Here is a 21,045-nt window from a genome sequence, read left to right as displayed (position 1 = left end):
AATTGTTTTACTATATCATCTTTCCTTTCTTTAGATTGAACTACAAGAAAATCACGTAATCACTACATGTAAATGCAACATTTTTTGACAATATCTTTGCTGTCGCACTTTTTTCTGTTCCACTTAAATAAAAACCGTGTATCGTATGTTTTGTATTGTAAAATACACTTTTCATCACTGAGTCTTGTTGTTTGTATAGCAATGGCGTCTTTTGCTTAATGCCGCCCCCTAGTGTTATTGATAAAAAACCGTCTTTTGTGGCCGCGTTCCAAACCAAACCGATTGTATCCTTCATATTATCCTCTAACATCATTTTCTCATATCTCCTTTGTACGTCCATATACGATGACACTCCGCATACGCTTTGGGCTGGGAAAACAAACGCAGACGCGGTGACTGCGTACTGCGCGTGCGCGCAACGCTAAACCGCGGAGACGAGCTTTAAAGAGGGCCCCCTCGCGCGCGTGGCCGTGCTGTTGCGAGGGGCCGAATCGGGGCCGCGCGCGCAGGAAGGCTGCTGATCATCAGAGTTGTCACGTCACGGATCCGCAGCGACAGATAAAGATGCTGAGGTGACAGGCAGAAGGAGAAAACGGACGATCACACTCAGACATATTTCCTTCGCTCCTCCATTCGCTCTTTTATTTTATTTCCAGTCACCGACAACTCCACCACCACCTCCGCCTATGGACGCTTCGCTCGCTATGGGATTCCGCTCGTTGTCGTCCCCGCCGCCCCCAAACCAAAAGGATTTTTCGTAACCACACCCGGCTCTTCTTTGGAACAAGGGCTGGCAGCTCAGACCCGAGGTAAGGATCCAGATGATTCAGTGCCTCCTCTTTTTTTCCACCACTCTTAACACCCCCATGTTTGTCGGCGGCAGCTGCGTACATGCGTTCGGTTTGTTAACCTGCATATTGTCAGCGCTTAAAGTCAGGCAGGATGGGCTTGCGTGGCCTGCGGGTGGCCAATGTGCGTGGACGCGCCTGAGTAAATCTGCTGTGGCAACCAAATCGCTATGCAACAGCTCTCCACAGCAAAGCCGGGGTCAGTCAATGCAGGCAAGAGAAGGGGTTTAATTTTGCAGGGCGGCGTGACACCTTTGCTGGGACTCGGCTGTAGCTTGTTATCGACACATCCCGTTGAATACGATACAGAAGGCCTCTCTGTATTTGCTTGGTCACTGTGGTATGCACTAACAATGATCAAAAAGATGCACTGGAGGCAAGTGTAGCTCTTTACGTGAATGCATCTTTGATTCCCTATATAAACACACTTTCTGGTCCCATCCTTCCCAGCTTCCCAGTCTCCTCTTGATAGAACCCATCGTTCTGGAGAGAAGTCAGTCCAGAGATTAATTTTCATCCAGCAGCAGTCTCTCCGTCCTACCACTGAACCAGGCCACTCTTGGATTAGGCAGAAGATATTCTCGTTGGATCCAGGCTTATACGCATGTATGCATAGCAAGCTTTCAGGGTCAGGTCTGATTTGTTGTTGTTGTTTTTGTGAATATTCACCATCAAATCACATTCATATTCACTCTCAAGGAGAGCTACTCTGCGGCAGAATCACTCATTGACATTTCATGATGCTTTTTGTAGCTGTAAACTTGCAGCTTCCAGCAGACCTAAAGGGCAGAGGCGATGACCAGCTGCAGTCAGCAAATGAAAATGGCACTGCACCATCGTCGCCATGGAGATGCTGGGGTCAGGAAGCGGGATGCATTATGAGGCAGGAGCTGGCTGTCATACGCGGCTTTTAATTTTGGGGTCCAAAGGCTGCTTCTGGTGGGCTTGTTGTTTTCTCTCTCGTCATTGGCGGTGTCTGGTATGGAGGAGGAGGAGGAGGAGGAGGAGCGGAACCGTGCCCCCTCTGTAAGGCGTTAGATTAGTCACAGCGTGAGGCAGCCGGGCTGGCTTGTGCAGGTGTGTTGATTTGTGCAATATGTGTACAAGCTTATGTTTGAATGAATGCTGGTGTGTTTGTGGGTCAAAGATGGCCTCAGATGAAGCCACTATTTAAAACTTTCTTTCCCCACACCCTATTTGCATGAAATAACAACCTCCAACTTCTGACTAATTGTAAGCAAATTATCTGCTACAGCCTCTTATATGTGATAGCCAGGTGTGACCCTGAGGAAAAAACATCCTGAAGGAAAGCACAGGAACATGGGATGACCTTGAAGTTCTCACTCAGAGCACTAGTTATTCAATCACAGAGAAAGTTGCCCATCCCTTGAGGATATGAGCATTTTTGTGCAGCACGTTTGATGGCATGCTCTGTGATTTTGCATAAGCAGCAATTAGCTCAACGTTGAGAATTTACAGTTGGCTCAAAGACTTCCTGTGTTCATCGCTAATTTACCAAGAAAAATACTTTTATAGAAGTTTAGCCGGTGTGAATTAAAAATATTTCCTCTTTTGATTTACTTTTGATTCTCTTGAACCAAAGCAAGATAAAAGATTCAGGAGGTATGCTCAGGAGAGAAGAGGAGTTAGAGAGAGACAGGTGTAACAGTGAAGCTGGGGGGAGCGGAGGTAATGAAGGTGGTTGATTTTAAATACCTGGGGTCAATCTTTCAAAGCAATGGAGAATGAAGAAGAGAGTGCAAGGCAGCGTGGAGTGGGTTGGAGAGTCAGAGGCAATTTGTGACAGTAGGATGTGAAAAGGAAAGGTTTACAAGATGGTAGTGAGACCTGCTATGACGTATGGTTTGGAGTTGGTGACACTACCAAAAAGACAGGAAGCCAAGCTGGAGCTGTCAGAACTGAAAATGCTAAGATTTTAAATGGGAGTGACCAAAATGAACAAGATTAGAAATGAGTACATGAGAGGGAGAGCTCAGGTTGAACAGTTTGTAGATAAAGTTAGAGAGGCAAGGCTGACATGTGCAGAGGAGGGATAGCAGATATTCTGGGCAAAGGATGTTGATGCAGGTGCAAGGGAGGTGTAAAAGAGAAACATCACAGAGCAGCTTCATGGATGTAGTGACAGAGGACACGCAGAGGGTAGGTGTGACGGAAGAGGATGTTAGGGATCATGGGTGAGATGGAGGCAGAAGATTCACTGTGGCGAGCCCCCAAGGGAGCAGCTGAAAGAAGAAGAGTGAATGACCCAATGCTTAAAAGAACTAATGGTGAATGAATGTCAGCACTCACTCTGCTGTGTTTGGTATAGTAATTGGAAAATTCTAGCATGTGAAATGGTGACCGTGATCTCTGTTAATCCAAGCCTGCTGACAACAGAATGAGTGGCACTCCTGTAGAGCATACTCTAGTATAGTTCGACAATCTAAAATGTTTTAGTATCATTAAATATGGTTTTCAGTCATTTTTACACAATAAAAGGTAAGGATTAGGGTTAGGGTTAGCCTCAAGGCTTCTTCAGCAGTAAAACTGTGCTACATCCTAGTTCATCGCAAAACAGTACAATGTAGAGATTAGTGGCATTTTAAACTAAATCAGAGCATATATACTGAATATATGCAGTGTTATAAATGACCGCACACAAATTTCCAACCTTGCATTGTCACAAGTCTGATCACTCAAAGCCGCTTCATTGTGCTGCACTGGCCAAAACGCACAACCACTTTAATGTCATCTGATATTTTTTACACTGCGCTGTTTTTACGACATTTAGTAAGTGATTGTTGATTTCGAATTATCGCACGTGTCTTGATTTCAGTTAAGTTTTTCCATTATGAAGATATTTGGTTTGTCGTGTATTTTGTTGAGGTCTATGCATGCCATTTGTTACATGTTTGATATGTTTAACCGCCTATAAATAAAGCATAAATTAGCTTATTATTATCCTCGCTACACCAATTCATGTAAAACAAAAAAACTGAAAAGCTGTAGGAGATGTAGACACATTCATAGTAGGAAGCATATATAAATATGCAGCTGGGGTCATAATCAAGCCCCTTTTGTCCCGTGAAGGTAAACATTTTAAAATAGACTGTAGTGTTAGTGTAATGTAAGTCCATTACAGTAATTGCGAGTCATTAAAAGGGATTTGTTTGGTCCAGTTGTGTCGTTGGATCTGTGTAGCTTCAACAAAGACCACCTTACTCCTGAGCCTTAACCTTGGGTCACATTTCATGCTCATCACTTCACTGTTATCTACTCTAACCACACTTCTCCCTCTTCCCAGCCTCACTAGCATGCTGCATGATGGGATTGATTCCCTCCTTGATGCCGGGATCATGCCCTGTAACCAAATAGTGTTTTGAAGGCTCGTTGCGTAACCGTAGATGCTCGGGCGCCGTGTACAGAATGATGAATCAAAGTCGGGCTTGCTGTAAGCGAGTGTTTGAAGGCGGACTAAAGGAAGTATCTAGCGAGTGCTCTCCGGAGGAATGTTTATCTGCGACACGGATGTTGTATAATGCAGGAACATGGACTCGGTTTTTCAAAAGGAAATTCCATTTTAAAGTTGATGTGTGTTAAAGGAGTTTGGCCACATCATGTCAGCCTAATTAAATGATTGGTAACACTTTTTAACAGGTTGTATTTTATAGAGATTCTATAAATTATTATTAAGTTTATTAATAATTTTTCTATTAATGCATTAGAAGCCTTCAATTTGGCTCCTCTGGAAGGTGTTTATCCTCCAGCATGGTGCTTTTTAGACATCTAGTCCAAAAATGTTTTATTAACAAATGATTACCGTGTATATGTAGTAATACTGACACAACTAACTTTATTTAATATGAACTGTAAGTTAGAATTATTACAGAATGATTCAGTATTGTGATAAATGTGAAAAGAGTTTATCTACAGCTGGATTTGACATGAATCGTCCATCTTTTCTTTCTTTTATCTTCATTCAATTTCCCAGTTGATGCCAATTTTTCTTTCTTTTGTATCAGGCGTAGGTATTATGTAAGCTGTAGCTTCAACCTACACATTTTTGGTTTGTCACTTGATTTTGTTTTTTTTAATCATTCAATTTCTCGTGATATAAATGAACAGAATAGAAATAACGACTGCAGATATCCATATTTCATTTGTGTGTGGAATTAAAAATAAACTTAAAACTGTCTTACACAATGAAATGAATGAATATGTAATTTCTAAGAATAGTTGGTGCTTTGTGTAAATTCAGTTATTTATAAAAATGTGAATTTTTGTGTGGTTTGTTTTTAATCAGTTCACTACTGAGTCGATTTAAATTAAGGAAATTAAACAGACTCATTACATCTGATAATACACTCATAAGATCTGCTGCTTGGCTTTCATACACAGAAGAGGGAAAATGATACTAAGATGATGAAACCTCTTTGTAATGTAATAGTTTTGCCTGTGAGTTTGTTGGGTGAGCTTGTCTAGAAGGACAGCTGCTGGCAGCAGGTGTGGCAGCTGCTGCAATGGTCACGTATCAGAAAGCTTCAGCTATTGAGGCAACGGTCGGTCTCTCAACTGAGCGGCATGCATGCTTTCTGTAGTGTTTTTAATGCCGTAAAACCCGCTGGATGTTAGCCTGAGATGCTAAAGTGCAGCTTGGTCAAATGTAAACAGATTACAGCTGATTTCCTCCTTCCGCTTCTGACTGCTTTGTTTCTCTCTTGGACTTCCGTAGGGTTCTTCATCAGATCCCAAATGCTCTGCCCAGTGTGAGGCTGCTGGTCGTGGGGGAAGCAGTGAGGGCAGCGTCCCTAGATTTGCTGACGGGATGAGTGGGGGAGCAGAGCAAACTGACATCTTGAGCGTGCTCTCCCTGGTTAAGGAACGATGGAAAGTGGTAAGCGCCGTGTTTTCCAGCTACAATAGGCAGCGTGTTTGTGCAGCCCCATCACTGCCTGTCCCGAGGTCACCCTCTGTTCCACAAACAGGATTTCTTTGTTCCTCAAACAATGCTTCCCCTGCCTATGAGCACCACCGCTTTCTTTTTAAGTGTCTCACCTGTGTTTTCGACAGTTTGGGGTCATGTCTCTCTGTCCAGGTTCTGCTGCTGCAGTACGGGTGATCCAAAAATAGCCTGTATAGCTATTTGTGGCAGTGCATTGTGCTATAGGCAGCAGCAGCAGTGCTCCCCAAAGGCCCATGTCTCTCACTGCTGTGCCAGCCTGGGCTCCATGTGAGGCTGTTGTTCCTAACTGGCTCCACTTCCTGTCATCTAAGGAGTTACATAAGAATGCTGCAGCTAATCCCACAACTTTAGCTCCAAGTGCGACAGAAAACTCTGTGCGAGCATGGAGGACAGTGAAGGGCACATCAGAGCTTAGGGGGAATTAAAGCTGTAGTAGTTGAGATACAAGATGAGCTTGAATACTACTGGTAGTTGAGAAGCAGCTAAAAGAATGAAATAAGGACGATGCTATGCACAAGTATAGGTGAACTATAAACTGAGTCATATAAATTCCTGCTGGTTAACCAGGAAAGAAATTTCCCATTTGCCAGCAGTTTTAATCAGAATCGTTTTTTTTAAAGAAAAAACTATTCAATTCAATTAATTCAATTCTATACATTCAAATAAGAACAAAAAATCTCCAACTAAGGATCAAACCAAATCGCAGTTATATCACGCCACAGAAAGGATAATAAATACTATTAAATCGCAAGGAGGTTGGTTTTAAAGTGGAATAACCCCCTGCTCACCATCAGAAAAAGCACAGGTTTAAGGCCCTTTACAGACCCAAAGGCTACATCTGTCTTTTGCATACAGTTTGTGGGCTCATGTGCCATTGTAGTATTCTTCTAGTTGACAAAACACCTAATTGTCATAAACTCTGTGAAGCCTGAAATGATCTTCACCTCTTACTTTTACTCTGTAGAAGTAGTATTTTTATATATCATATGTGCCATCATCTTTACTCCAGGTGAAGAAGATCGGGGGTGGTGGGTTTGGGGAGATCTACGAGGCGACGGACCTGATGACGCGGGTCAGCGTGGCACTGAAGGTGGAGTCGGCCCAGCAGCCCAAACAGGTGCTGAAGATGGAGGTCGCGGTGCTCAAGAAGCTCCAGGGTGAGTGCAAATGGATTCACTGATGTCACTTATTGGTACTGGCCCATCGTCTCACACGTGCAGAGTATTTATTGTTATCATCCAGCAAATGTTTAAGAGAAGAAAAAGCATTCACAATGTCTATCCTTCCTTCCAAAAATCTCCTCCTAGGAGAAAATGCTGGTATCACTTGTTAGCATCAGAGCAGGGTAGAATAAACTCTCCCTCTGAGAATAGATATAGATCTGAAAACAGTTTGGCCCAGGGTTCAGCACAATTTGCCTCAGTCCATGCTGTGGAAAAAACATCTGTGGTGGTCCTGCTTTTTAACAGAAACAACACAGCAAGTGTACGGTTGTCTGTGCTTGGACACTCCCAGGGTTAACATAAAGTTAGATCCTTTAGGGGGACTGTGTTACTTCCATTTCTCTTTCTTTTATAAAAGAAAAAAGGTCCTTCCTTCTCCCTTTTACCCACAATGCTTTTTTACCTCCCCCCTCCCAAGAAGAAAATCAATGGGCTGGGATCATGTTTGCTGTCTAATGGCTTTGGCCTGGAGCATCGTGGTCCTGTTGCTTCCTGAGGGAACCAGCATATAATTTGAGATGGGCTCAATTCCAGCCCCCCAACCATTGCTGACCCGCCCAGCTGTAGAGAGTAAATATCAACCAGCAGATATATAAAGCATAATGGAGTCAAATATAACCCACTTTCAACTTTGATGTATTTTTACCCTTAAATAACAATTTTGTAATAACAAATGATCTAAATAGTAGCATTTTTAGCACGAAGGTGTTGTCACTAACTATGCATGTAGACGCTGCTAGCTGAAGGGCTTTGGGGTGTGGCTGCAGCCAACCTGCCGGTGCAGCAATGTCCTTCCCATGCATAAACACACACACAAATGCTCAAGGCATCCATGCACACATGTCTAGACCTGGTGTCATGTGCTATATCCCATAAATCAGCAGGGAAATAATACAGTGAAGCTGCTGATGAGAGGGCACGGACATTGGATACGGTAGGGCGACTAAGTATGGGCACACACATCATTATGATTCATACAACCAGCCCTCAAATAATACAGCACGTGTAAGGTGAGAGGAAGGATCCTGAAACTCTCTTGTCCTTTTTCTCTTAGGTAAAGACCACGTGTGTCGCTTTGTGGGATGCGGCCGTAATGACCGTTTTAACTACGTGGTGATGGAGCTTCAGGTTAGTCCCAAGGGAAAAGACTCGTCTCTAAAAAGACTCTAAATGAAGCTTCTTTAAGAGTCAACTAAATCACTCACCAAGCAAGTGTCAAACATTTGCTAATTTCAGTTTGTGCAATAAAGATTTTTTGCCTTTCTGTGTTTCATATATTTGGAAATGTAAAAAATGTGGGAATTGGATTACTGGCTGTCCAAAGCATTTTAAAATCACAGAGTCAAGCTAAGTTAAAGCTCTAGAATTTATTTGAGTGGACTTTTAGACATTTTACTCAGTGATTATTTGGGAAATTAAAAAAAAATAAAGCACAACCATGCAAAGAGCAAGAATAACAACACAAACAAAGGGAAAACTAAATTAATAAGAAAAAAAACTTATAATTGAGCTAATAAACATCCTCATAGCACCTATTCTGCTTTGATCACTAGCTTGCTTCTGTTTAGCGTATTTCCAGTCATGCTGTAACTGTGTCTTGTGGTCATAGCCACCATTCAGTCAATATGTGCAATGTTTGACCATTTTGATTATTTACCCTGGCCTTGATTGGACTTTGGGCTGTTGACTTGGAGAAATCATGGTGAGCTCTTACTCAAAGTTACTGTTATATAGAAGATGGTTACATGAAACCAAAGCAAATAAACATTTTAGAAATTTCTAAAAAATACTGCTGCATGTAAATAATTCAGCAGCTAACCTACAGTATATACAAAAAAACCAAAAAAACCAACAAATATGGCCAAAAGAACAGTAACTATTTCCACTTTAAATGCATGTAGCATTTTGCAGAATATCAGGCAGAAGCAAACTCAAGCTGCAGGCTATTGATAGACTGCATCACATGCTGTGAATTGCAGGTATAAGATTCGTTTTCCATCGACCACATGAGGCTGTGTTACCCAAGACATGATCAGAAATTATAAATGCATCCTACTTGAATTGGATAGTAGTTGGCCTTGGGGTGTTATGAACGTGTGATCTGGTTGTAATTTGTGCAACCATTCCCACAGGAATGTCAAATTTTACTGCACCGCACTGGCTCCCGACCACACCATGTGTTTAAACTGTTGTGTGCAGCTCAGTTCATGTTGTACCTCACTTTTGGCTTGTTTCCTGCCCGCTGAACACATCTGTCTATCGCCCAGGCCAAACATTTCAAACAGTAAAGCCTTTGATTTGTATGTATCTTTAAATACTTTGTTCTTTTGTTTCATCATGTTTCAAACACTGTTCACTTTGTTTAGAGCACGATGGATGGATGGATGGATGGATGATTTGATTGATTGACTTGTTGTTCATTAAAAGCCAGGTGCAATGGGGAGATTTATCAGACAACTGCCTCTATACTAATAACTCGCTTGCGTGGCCCTTTAGGGTCGAAACCTGGCCGATTTGAGGAGAAGTATGCCTCGAGGAACATTCAGCATCAGCACCACCCTCCGTCTGGGGCGCCAGATCCTGGAAGCTATAGAGAGCATCCACTCTGTTGGCTTCCTGCATCGTGACATCAAACCGGTGTGTAGCAGGGAGTTGGGTGCAGGACATTCTTTGATTGCACATATGTCCCTACAGTATATTCAAGGCAGATAAGTAATATAAATATAGTCATATTTTTATTTCTATTGTCAGCATTGGACTCTGCCACTGACATCATTTTTTTGTAACTGGCTGCTAACATTGCTGCTGATTCAGTAGTTTGCTTTTTGCTTGCAGTAAGTCGGCTCAGCGTCAGTGTTGGCTAGATTCCTAAAACTAACAAAATGTAAATATTGTTTATCATCTGAGGTGCTGTCTTAAATTATATTCCCTTACTGGAAGACATTTCTTATTCATATATGGATATACTGTAAATAGAAATGACATTTTATTGCACATAGATTTCACTCTTTTTCAACTTCCTGTTTCTGCTACAGTCCAATTTTGCCATGGGTCGCTTCCCCAGCACCTGTCGTACCTGCTACATGCTGGACTTTGGTTTAGCTCGCCAGTTCACCAACTCTTGCCAGGAGGTCCGACCTGTAAGTGCATTCTCTGTTATGGCTTATATACTGAATCTGAAGGAGCAGTATGTAGGATTTAGTGACATCTAGCTTTTAAACTGAGGAGTGGAACTATATGAAAGTCCTATTTTAGCTCTATTTTAACTTGCACATTTAAGAACAGGGACATTTCCACTGATAAAGGTTCTGCTCTGTTTACTGAGTTTTTGTGTAGCTTATTGTTTTGGTCTGTTGTAAATCCACAATGGAGACAAAGTTAACAAGTAACTTTTGAATATAATGCATGTTTTGCAGCTATAAAGACAGATACTTTTGTAGTTTCGTGTAGAGTATTGAAATTCAAACCAATTCTTATCTTGTTCTCCAAATCTCTGTTTGTAACAGGAAGCAAATTAAAAGTTTATGTCTAAAAATCTTGTTTGAAACTAACCATAAACAAGTTAGATATCATCAGCATCACCATTTAATGACTATGCCTGTCTTTATTTGTCAGCCCCGTCCAGTCGCAGGGTTTAGGGGAACAGTGCGATATGCATCTGTCAATGCGCACAAGAATAAGGTCAGTATCTGCCAAGTATGTGATAGAGGTTTTGTTTCATCTGTGATGCTGTCCTGCATGCGTCTTGCTCTTCTTTTCTTTTTTGACAGTCAAACATTATCCAATCCTGTTAACTCAGAGTTGTTTTCATTCTGCAGGAGATGGGACGTCACGATGACCTGTGGTCTCTCTTCTACATGTTGGTGGAGTTCTTGGTCGGTCAGTTGCCGTGGAGGAAGATCAAGGATAAAGTGAGGGCACTGAAAAAAATGAGCTCTGTCCTGGTGGCTCCAAATGATGACATATAATTGATGTGTGTTTGTGTATTTTAGGAACATGTGGGAAAGCTGAAAGAGACTTATGATCATCGTCTGATGCTCAAACATCTACCGGCAGAGTTTGGTGTGTTCTTGGATCACATCTCCAGCCTTGACTACTTTACCAAACCTGACTACCAGGTATGATTTACATTCAATAAAGAGGGAAGGTTTTCCTGTATCATAACCTGAGCAAATCGCTCAGGTTTTGGAGTGCATGTATATTTTCTGCTTCTATCATGATGAATTGATGATTATATATTTTTGTGTTGTTGCAGCTGTTGATGTCAGTGTTTGACAATAGTATGAAAACCTACAATGTCGTGGAAAATGACCCCTATGACTGGGAGCGGACCACTACTGATGGCACGCTGACGATTAGTGCCAGTACCACGACACCTCAACATCACACTCGCCTCACTCCAGCACACATGGGGTATGTTTGAAATATATACATGTATAAGTATAGAAGCATGTTTTATGGTGTCTATTTTCAGTAACTTCATGTATGGCTGAAATTTCTCTTGGGTCCATTTAAAAAAAAAAAAAAAAAAAAAAAAAAAAAAAATATATATATATATATATATATATATATATATATATATATATATATATATATATATATATATATATATATATATATATATATATTATATCTTCAGAGACATTGAAAGTGTGTGCACCTTTTCTTGTTACAGTATGGCAAATGCGTCCCTGATCCCTGGCGATCTGCTGAGAGAAAATACAGATGAGGTTCTGCAGGATGAGCAGCTCAGCGACGTGGAGAACAACCCTGCTCCAGAGCGTCTGCCGGGCTCTCCCCTCCACCCGCACCGGAACCAGGAGACTGACGTCTGGGAGGAGCTGGATCGCAACCGTAACCGCATCAGGACAGCTGTCTGGAAGGTAAAAGCCACAGGGAATTCAAAGAAAATATAAGAAATGAACTTCACCTGCTTCTTTGGCATTTAAGTTACTTTTTAAAAAACAAAACAAAAAAACACTGTCTCCCACAGACGGCAGCGGAGGAGGAACACTGCAACAACCAGGGCAACCAAGGGCACCAGAGCCCCTATGCTGGTCCAAGCCTGGGTTCCCCTGTCAAACTGCACTCTGAGGTGGTGGCTTCAGACCGTGATGGCCCTCTGCTCAGGAAGCTCCGCAACATCCACAGCTTCGAGCTGGAGAGGAGGTTTGGCCTGGAGTCCAAGCCCAGCCCAGAGCGCTTCGTGGATGCCTGGTAAGTCTACTAAGCAACCAATACTTGTACTGCACGGTAATACTTACTTTCTTATCTAAATTCACCTTTAGGTAGACCAGAAGGTTGATTGTTTGCATTTGTCTTGTATATGTTCAGTTCAGCAAAGCAGCAGCTAGGCACTCAACAACAGGAGAAGGAATCTGACAGAGCTGCTATCATCCCAGTAACTCAGGCTCAAACTGTAATTGCCGGGGAGCGTCCTGATAGGGTTTGGCACTATGATGAAGAGTTCCTATCCGGTGGTGGTTCTCCTAAGCCAGCTTCCCCTGGATCGTTAGAGCAGGGAGAGGGGGCAGCCAGCAGTGGGGGATTTGTGGCCCTCAATTTGAGCTCTGGGAGGCAGGACTTTGACTCAAGGGAGTGGGTAATGGTGGAGCGACCCAGTGGGTCCCCAGGAGTCAAGGCTACCACCAGCCCTTCGGAGGAGGATGAGGAGCCAGAGGTGCTACAACCAGATGGACAGGATCCTGGATGGGAAAAGGGCAGCCAGAGCCCTAGATCGGGGAAAGCCAAACAAGAAAGCACGGCCTCTTCCAAAGGAAGTGTAAAAATGGACAAGTTGGAGCTTAGTGTGGGCCCTGCAGGGCCCTTGCCCCCAATCACTCCAACCAGCCCGGCTGAAGCTCTGGCTGAAGGAGTCCTCACACAGGTAAGCACTTTCATTTGAATACCATATCATAACATGGCATACATAATCCTGACTATAGTCAGCATTTTACAAGGTTAAAAAGCTGCACAGAGTCAGAGTTCTAGGTATAGAACGTAAATGCTAATATCATTCAACAGAGTGTCACCAGCTGCATCTTGCTGTGGTTTGAAGCTAAATGTTACTGCTTTATGTCTGCTCGCTTCTTCACTTGTGTGTATTTGTTAGAAAAAGATAGTTGTGACACAACTCAGAGCTTTTTATCAGATCACAGCATGGGAGAAAGAGGTCTTATGGCTTTGATTTACTTTAATTTGTAATCAATCTAATTATTTATTTGCAGGCATTTGGGTTAAGTGGTTGCTTTTTTCCTTTTTTGCTTCTCAAATCAAACTTTTTATTTCCAAAATATGTTTTGATTTGCTTACCTTAAACTACTTTCTTGCTACTTACCTATTCATAACATCCCAGTAGTCTATATCTTCCATTTCCATATTGCTGCTCTGTCTCTGAGCTTAACTTTGACTGATTTTAACATGTAAGAGAACAGACCTGCTGTCTATCCCCTGACTTCCTCTGCAGTCCGAACTTCTATATCCAGATTGCAAACATAAACTGCCATAACAAAAACTCCCTGACTGGTCTCCATCTTTCTTCATCAGTGTATGCAAAAATTTTAGAACTTCTTTAATTGATCCCTTCATCACTTAAAGCTCTGCATCCTGCTCCCCGCTAGCGCAGCCTGCTTGTCCCACCTCACAGTACTTCCACTATACTTCCTCAGTCCCTCACAAATCTCACAACCCCTCCTCTCTCCACCTCCCACTTCTTTCCCTCCCATCTCTTAGCTCCCTACCTCTCCTCCATCTCTGCCCGAGGAGATTGCGGTCCGGACATCCAGCCCCATCCCTCTGCGCTCTCCCAGTCCTCACACCCTCCTGACCACCTTGTCGGACCCACTGCACCAACGTCAGCTGCCGGCCCTGAGGCGCAGCCAGTCCGCCGACCAGCAGCCGCAAGAACGCCCCTCCTCTTCCTCCTCCTACCACGCCTCCCTACCTCTGCCACCAAACCCCACCCCCAGCACCTGCTCACCCAGTCGCAGGAAATTGCCAGCCATCCCTGCGGGTGCTGCCAACACCAAGTTTCCCTCAGTCATTCGCATCACCCGTGCCCAGCTTCAGCAGGTGATGAGCCCATCACAGTCCTGTAAAAAGAGACCTCCATTCAGCTCCCTCTACATCAGTAGCATTACACCCGCTGTCAACATTTTTGTTCTTTTTTTGTTTTCATTTAAGTTGCTGGTTTTGGCTTCTTTTCTTCATTTGGCTTGCTTATTGTGTTGCTGTCAGGCAGCTCTCTCCAGAAACCATAAGGGGCATTGTGCAGGCCAGACAGAGCATGGGTCAGATGTGTCCTTGTGTCTGGACATGTGTTCCTGTGATCTGGATAGGGTTTGTGTGTTTGTCTGATTGTGGCATGTGTGTTTGGAATGTCGAGTCATGACTACAGGTTGCATGGTCTCTTTTGTTTCAGATCGTCTTTGTCCTCTCTATCTTTCTCTTTCTCTCTCTCTCCCTGTATTTGTTCCTCACCCTCTCTTCGCTGAAGCCCCCTGCGAAGTTGCGTGAACGTTTCCTGTCCTACTTGCTGGTTTAGTACTCACAGCTTGACTGACACTGCCATAGCACTTGTGTGTTTCGGTCTGATAATGGTAGCTATGGTATTGCATGCTGTTGCCAAACTAATCACCATTTATTACCACATTTTGTAAAATTGTTCAGTGTTCACACATCTGCAACAGGCTCTTGCTGCAGATCTACAGCACAACTCGCCATGTTGTAGTCTATCAGCAACAGACCTTTGACAATTTAGAATATTACTGCCATTTTTTTAGTCTTTTCTTTTTCTTAAATAATACCTGTGTCTTTTTCTCTTCCCTCCCATGTCTCCACCTCTTCCCTCCCCACTCCAGTTAACGGCTCAGCGTCCTTCTGGGCTTTCCTCCCAGTCAGGTTCAGACAGTGCTCCACAGTGTCTCCTGCTGGAGAGGCATGGCGAAGCTGAAGCAGAAGCTCAGCAGGTTCAGGAGCGTACAGTGGACATCAGCTCCCCGCAGGACCATGTGGCCTCCCATCCAGGGTCACCAGTAGACCCCCTGGCTGAGATGCTGGTTAATGGAGACAGCCGCACCAAAGCTCAAAGCCCTGTGCCAAGCCGCATGTCTTCCCCGCGCTGCCCTCGTTCACCGTGCTCGCCTCCTCCATGCTCGGCATCTTCCCATCGCTCTCCTCGCAGCCCCTTGTTTGCCAATGGCCGTCTTTCCCCTCCTGTTAACAACCAAAGGGATTTAAGTATTGGAACTTTCCTCAAGCTTAAAGACAATGAGAATGACTCTATCCCCACTCCCTGTGTCACAGAGCCTCAGTTGAAGGGGGAAGACCCTAGAGAAGTCAACCTGACCCCAGAACAGATCACTAGCCCAGCCTCCTCCACCCCGCTGGCTGCCCCCCGTAAAGACCCTAGCCGCAGGCAAAGTCGAATCCCTGTGCTGGAGCCCTCGGCCCTCCTGGAGCTCCCTCCACCAGGATCCGCCAAGGAAAAGCTCTTACAGAAGAAAGCCAGCCACCAAGGCCAGGTCCCCTCACCCACTGCCTCGCCATCCCTCTCTGATAGGCGTGGCCCAATGGTAGCCTCCCTCACTAGAGATCCACTGTCCTCCACCTCTGACCGCTCTCAGGATGAGGACTCTCTTATGGGCTCCCGTTCTGACCGCCAGGGAGACGACGCTCCGTCTCTCTCCTCCTCCTCTAGCCCGCTGTCCCGCAAGAGCAGGATCCCTCGTCCCGTTCAGGCAGCTTCTTCTGCTGAGCAACTGGCTGCTCAATTCATGCCACGTCCACCTCCTGGAAAACCACCGTGTCGCCCCACAGTGGAGGGCAGGTAAGTTGTTGCCTTGCATCTTTTACTTTCATTAAGATACTATAAAGATATTTTCTCTTTTATTTATTTAATTTAATAATTTATGCCAAGAAACTTGATTTATCTCCATTTGAGCTTTGCTGTAAAATATCACTCGCTGTTTTTCATGTTTCACTCAGGCTTAGACGTTACCGCATCCGAGCTGGCAGCACCAGTGACTCAGAACTGCTGACGTGTATTGCTCAGCTAATGCATGGCTCCCGTGGCTCCCCCCTTCACCACCGCTCCTCTGCCCAGCACGGGGGCTCCAGGATGGGCATCTGCAGCCTGACGAGCTCTCCGCACCACCACCGCAGCTCGAGCGCCTCCCCCCGCAGTTCCTCCTCCCTGCAGCGCTCGGTCAGCTCCTCGCCCTCTCGCCACGAGCACCGTGGCGGCGGAGGAGGGGGCTGCTTTGGCCGCAGCCGCTCACCCCCTAGCTTCTCCGGCTCGCCGCCTCCCCGCCGCTTCTACCACCACCACCAGGATACATGCTGTAGTCGGCAGGCGCGCACCAGCCCGTTCCACCTGTCTAGAGGAAAAGGCTGCAGCAAAGAGAGCAAGTGCTCCAGCAAACTGAGTAGATAGACCCCACCAGGTTGAGTTGCTATAGCAGAGAAGTTGTAATAGGACAGACATCAGCCAGTGAGTCTTCCTGTATAATCAGTAAAATAGTCTGAACTTTACTCCTCTCACAGTTTGTCAGTGTTCTCTTCGCTCCTTCTGTTTTTTGCATAGGCTTTGTCATTCAGTATGTGTCCAGCTTTTAAATACCACCCCAGTGATTGTAGTTTTGCACTAAGGCTGCCGGACTCCTGGAAAACATATTTTAAAAAAGACTTTTATTAATCTTTGTGGCACAAGCCGGGATATCCAGAAATTTTAGTCCAACCCCCAAAAATGCTGCCTTTCCCAAAACTCTGAGGACATTAAATACTTGTTCACAAGCTGAATGACGATGCATGACTAGCAGACTGAACTTGAATTGGTGGAGTGCGTCCTTTATGATAATTTACCAAACAGGCAATGTTGTGTCAGGGTCTTCTTTTCATTTTTACAATCAATGCTGTAGTTTAAACCGTTCATGCAGCGCTGTAACACATAAATCAGAAGTTAGTTGGACCAGTGGGCACATATATAAAAGTCTCCGGATTATTGAACTTTGATTTGTCCTGCACCGCAATATATTAGAACTTATTTATCCCCAGCACTAATGCATTTGAATCATACTGATGGGATTTGCGACTTTAATTATTGGCCGGAGGGCCTAACTCAGATCAGGCAGGGTATAACGTTTTCTTTCTGATAAATGTGAATGCATAATAGGCAGAATTTGTGTATTTATTGAGATATTTATTTTGATGCTTAGCAATGCTTACGACTCCTATCCTCTCGCGTGCGATCGTTAAAGTGTGGTTTTTGTGTCACGTGCATTCGTTTTTAAAATGAGGGGATCGCTCAAAGCGACCCTTTATACAATCAGTCATGTAAAGCATGTGAGGAGGACTCACACCTTTTTGTGCCTACTGTGTTGCTGAGAGGGAATCTGAAATGTCACACTGGAATGAAGGAATTAGAGGTTAGACTTGTGATGTTTTAGTAGCAGTAGTAAGTTTAAACGACTCAAGGTGCACTGATGTTCGTCGTAGCGCGTGCCTTGGCACTTCGGGCAGCTTGAAGATTCACTTTGGTGTGTTTGTAATTAGCGGAGGAAGATAAAAACAACAAAAAAACCAAGAGCCAAAAAACAGACTTGTGCCAGCGGTTATAAGACAACCCTTTTCATTCATTTATGTAGAAAAGGTAGCAACACAAATGTTTGTTAATCAAACATAATTTGAGCAGCAGTTTACTTAAGGACAAAGTAGCTATTATTTGTAACAGGAAATATTAGCTGTCCTGTCTACATACCAGGCCAGTGTTTGAGATAAAACTCTGAACAAATGTGAATTTCAGACCTCAAAAAAAAAGAATTTTGTCAAATGTTATTGAAAACGGAGGCCATATGTACATATTTCTCACACCAAAACGATGCTCCATGCCTCCACGTGCGAGAATGTTTTTTTTTCCGTTCCCGTTTCTCCCGCACCGGAGAATGTCTTTTATATAACGACATACAGTATACGTTCTGTGCACAAGGTAAAGAAGCCAGAGTGTTGTTTGTGTTCAGTTTTTAGTCAGGATTCCTCACTGAAGCTCTCCTCCACAACCTATTCCCACTCCTCTGCTTGTAAGATACTGTAAAATAACTTCAGCTTCCTTCCAGTGCTTCTCTTTGCATGCTCAACAGAGAAAACCCCCCAAATCGACTACTGAGTAAAAAGCCGCATAACACTCATCATTATATAGCATTTACCACATTGGCCATTTCCTGTTAGGTGAATCTCTAAATCTTCTCTGGCTCATATTAAAAACTTGCTTTCTTACCTGATGTTAGTTTTCTGCACCGACCTGGGATGATTCTATCATTGCATATAATTGTAGTGACATGCAAAAATAAAAGGAGAACAGACTTTCCTGCATTTTACAGTCTTGCATTGTACTCACGAGCTGAAGCCTGATGGTAGTCACAGTCACAAACCACATCGCCAAATATTTTGATATACTTTGCAGTTTGAGTTGAGATGAGAGCGTCTTATTTCTGTCGATATTAAACAATGCTGTTTCGTCTGACTCATGTAGATTTCGCAGGTACCTACGCTAGCCTCACAGAGCAGCTATGATGACTCATCCTGAAGGCAGACATCGTTCAGTCAGTCAGCCGCCTTAATGTCTCTTCTCTGCCCCTCTGTGCATAGCGAGGGATGACTGAGCCTTGTCTGTGTTGGAGATCATTCCAGTATTAGGCCAAGCCAAGCCTTTCTCTCTCTCTCTCTATTATCTCACGGTCTATAAATGGCATGTGCTACCATGCAAACCCTCGCCACTGAAATCAGTGCTGAAAGACTTCTGTGTCAGAGCCGGAGCGCTCCACTGTGAGAATGTGTGGACCATTTACTGATCGACTGGTTGAAATTGGAGAATTTCAGGGTGCCGTATTCAAGGTGTGTTTGCAGTGTGATAGCTGTATGCTTTCAAATGGCTGTGCAATTTATACATCGCCAGCGAGCAGTCTTTGAATTCCCCCTCTTTCAAGGCTTCGAAGTTCAGAACGCTGTTGTGCAGACTTTTAATATATACCTGTAAAATATTGAAAGTAGTATTTAAATAATATCATTATCGTACAAATATGACATATATCCTAACGGGCTTCAATGAAAGGGAAGGACAGACACTAAACAGTGTGCTGCTGATTTTAAAAGATAATCAGATTTCTTATCATGGGTTTTAATATTATTATCTCACAAGTGGTGTGTAGTCGTAGGATTAGTGTTACCTTCCAGATGAGATTTTTCTTTGTCACTTTTAACAGTGGCTCGCTATTAGAAAGTGTCATATTTATAGTAGCTTGTTGGGGGTTTTTTGTGGTTACACAAAGCCACAGACCAACAGAATAAAGCCAGCTGTTTTGTTTTATTTTGAAAGGTGAGATGGAAACTAATAAAAGCTTTGGTGTGCACTTGTACACTTCTCATGTCATGATATTGAATTGCTTATAAATACTTGACAGAAATTATTTATTGTGACTTTTGCTAATTTGCCCATCTGTCATTTTCACTTGAGTTGTTGGGATTTTTTCAATGGTTGATATTTTTGTGTTGTAATGTATGTCGTTGTTTTGAAATGTAACTGTACAGTCTCAAGGAAAGAATGTAACAAGCGGGAGTTTTGCATTGTATATACCTGTAATTATTTATGTTAATTCTATTATTTGTATCATATCAATGCCTTGTACAGTGTTTTGTTTCTTTTTGTTTTCAAATTATTTTGTATTTTATTTTTATAAACTGGTTACAAATAAAATACTCATTCCGCATGCAGAAAGAATTTTGTGACAGATTCCTGTTTATAATCCTGAAATGTTGGACACTGAGCAAGGATACGCATATTAAAATTGCTAATTTATAAAGTGCTTCTTTTTAATTGAAATAAAACCACTGGGCATTCAAGCTGTTGTTTTTTTGAAAAAGACAAAAAAAAAAAAGCATCCAACAAAACATAAAAAAGTAACTGAGTTAATAACATTTTACTTGCTTGTGCTTTTAAGGTTACATTGAAAATTAAAAACAAGTAAAAAGGGTTTATTCATTGTTTTGTTTTTCTAAATGGAAATGTGGAATTAGTCCCAAAATTAAATAAAATATATCACAATTTTTGAAGATTGCATTCAAAGTCAGCAATGCTGTGTGTATCTTAATACAATATGATTTAGACTCAATCATTAAATAAATAAATAAATAAATATATATATAGCTATAGACACCCCTATAGGAACATAAAAAATACACTACCAGTCAAAGGTTTGGACACATTCTCAATGTTTTTTCTTTATTCTCACGACTGTTTACATTGTAGATTCTCACTGAAGCCATCGAAACTGTTAATGAACACACAAGCAATTATGTAATAAACAAAAAAGTGTGAAATAGCTCAAAACATTTTTATATGTTTCGTCATGATTCTTCAAAACAGCCACCCTTTGCTTTGATTACTGCTTTGCACACTCTTGGCATTCTCTCGATGAGCTTCATGAGGTAGTCACTTGAAATGTTCCCAGAGATGCTGAGCACTTGTTGGCCCTTTTGGCTTCATTCTGCGGTCCATCTCATCCCAAACCATCTCGCCTGGGTTTAAGTCAGGTGACTGTGGAGGCCATGCCATCTGGTGCAGCACTCCATCACTCTCCTTGTTGGTCAAATAGCCCTTACAGCCTTGAGGTTTGTTTGGGGTCATTGTCCTGTTGAAAAATAAATGATGGTCCAACTAAAAGCAAATAGGATGGGATGGGATGACATGTCGCTTCAGGATGCTGTGGCAGCCATGCTGGTCCAGTGTTCCTTCAGTTTTGAATAAATCCCCAAAAGTGTCATCAGCAAAGCACCCCCACACCATCACACCTCCTCCTCCATGCTTCACGGTGTGAACCAGTTGTCAAATAAGGGCTGTCAGCTGTGTACCAACCTGACTTCTGCACAATACAACTGATGGTCCCAACCCCATTAAGAAGGCAAGAAATTCCACAAATGAACCCTGTCAAGGCACACCTGTGAAGTGAAAACCATTTCA

At 43.1% G+C, this 21,045-nt stretch overlaps 1 protein-coding gene across 2 annotated transcripts; it reads left to right on the top strand.

Annotated features, from left to right (window-relative positions):
• Positions 1-468: 468 nt before the first annotated feature.
• Positions 469-19,928, top strand: ttbk2a (tau tubulin kinase 2a). Of its 2 annotated transcripts, XM_024806255.2 has the most exons (16): positions 469-809; positions 5,581-5,742; positions 6,821-6,968; positions 8,089-8,162; positions 9,531-9,671; positions 10,070-10,174; positions 10,650-10,715; positions 10,853-10,945; positions 11,027-11,152; positions 11,290-11,447; positions 11,710-11,917; positions 12,028-12,251; positions 12,369-12,921; positions 13,767-14,105; positions 14,894-15,861; positions 16,020-19,928. In XM_024806255.2, exons 2-16 carry the CDS (start codon positions 5,674-5,676, stop codon positions 16,465-16,467), a joined length of 3,720 nt encoding a protein of 1,239 aa, XP_024662023.2. In that variant the 5' UTR covers positions 469-809; positions 5,581-5,673; the 3' UTR covers positions 16,468-19,928. The 2 variants fall into 2 exon arrangements, with proteins under 2 accessions (XP_024662023.2, XP_024662025.2); XM_024806257.2 differs by lacking the exon at positions 13,767-14,105.
• Positions 19,929-21,045: the final 1,117 nt, after the last annotated feature.

Source organism: Maylandia zebra, linkage group LG19 (assembly GCF_041146795.1).
Source record: "Maylandia zebra isolate NMK-2024a linkage group LG19, Mzebra_GT3a, whole genome shotgun sequence".
Lineage (NCBI taxonomy): Eukaryota > Metazoa > Chordata > Actinopteri > Cichliformes > Cichlidae > Maylandia > Maylandia zebra.
Note: the sequence above shows the minus strand (reverse complement) of the source record. Positions and strands in the feature narration are given on the sequence as shown.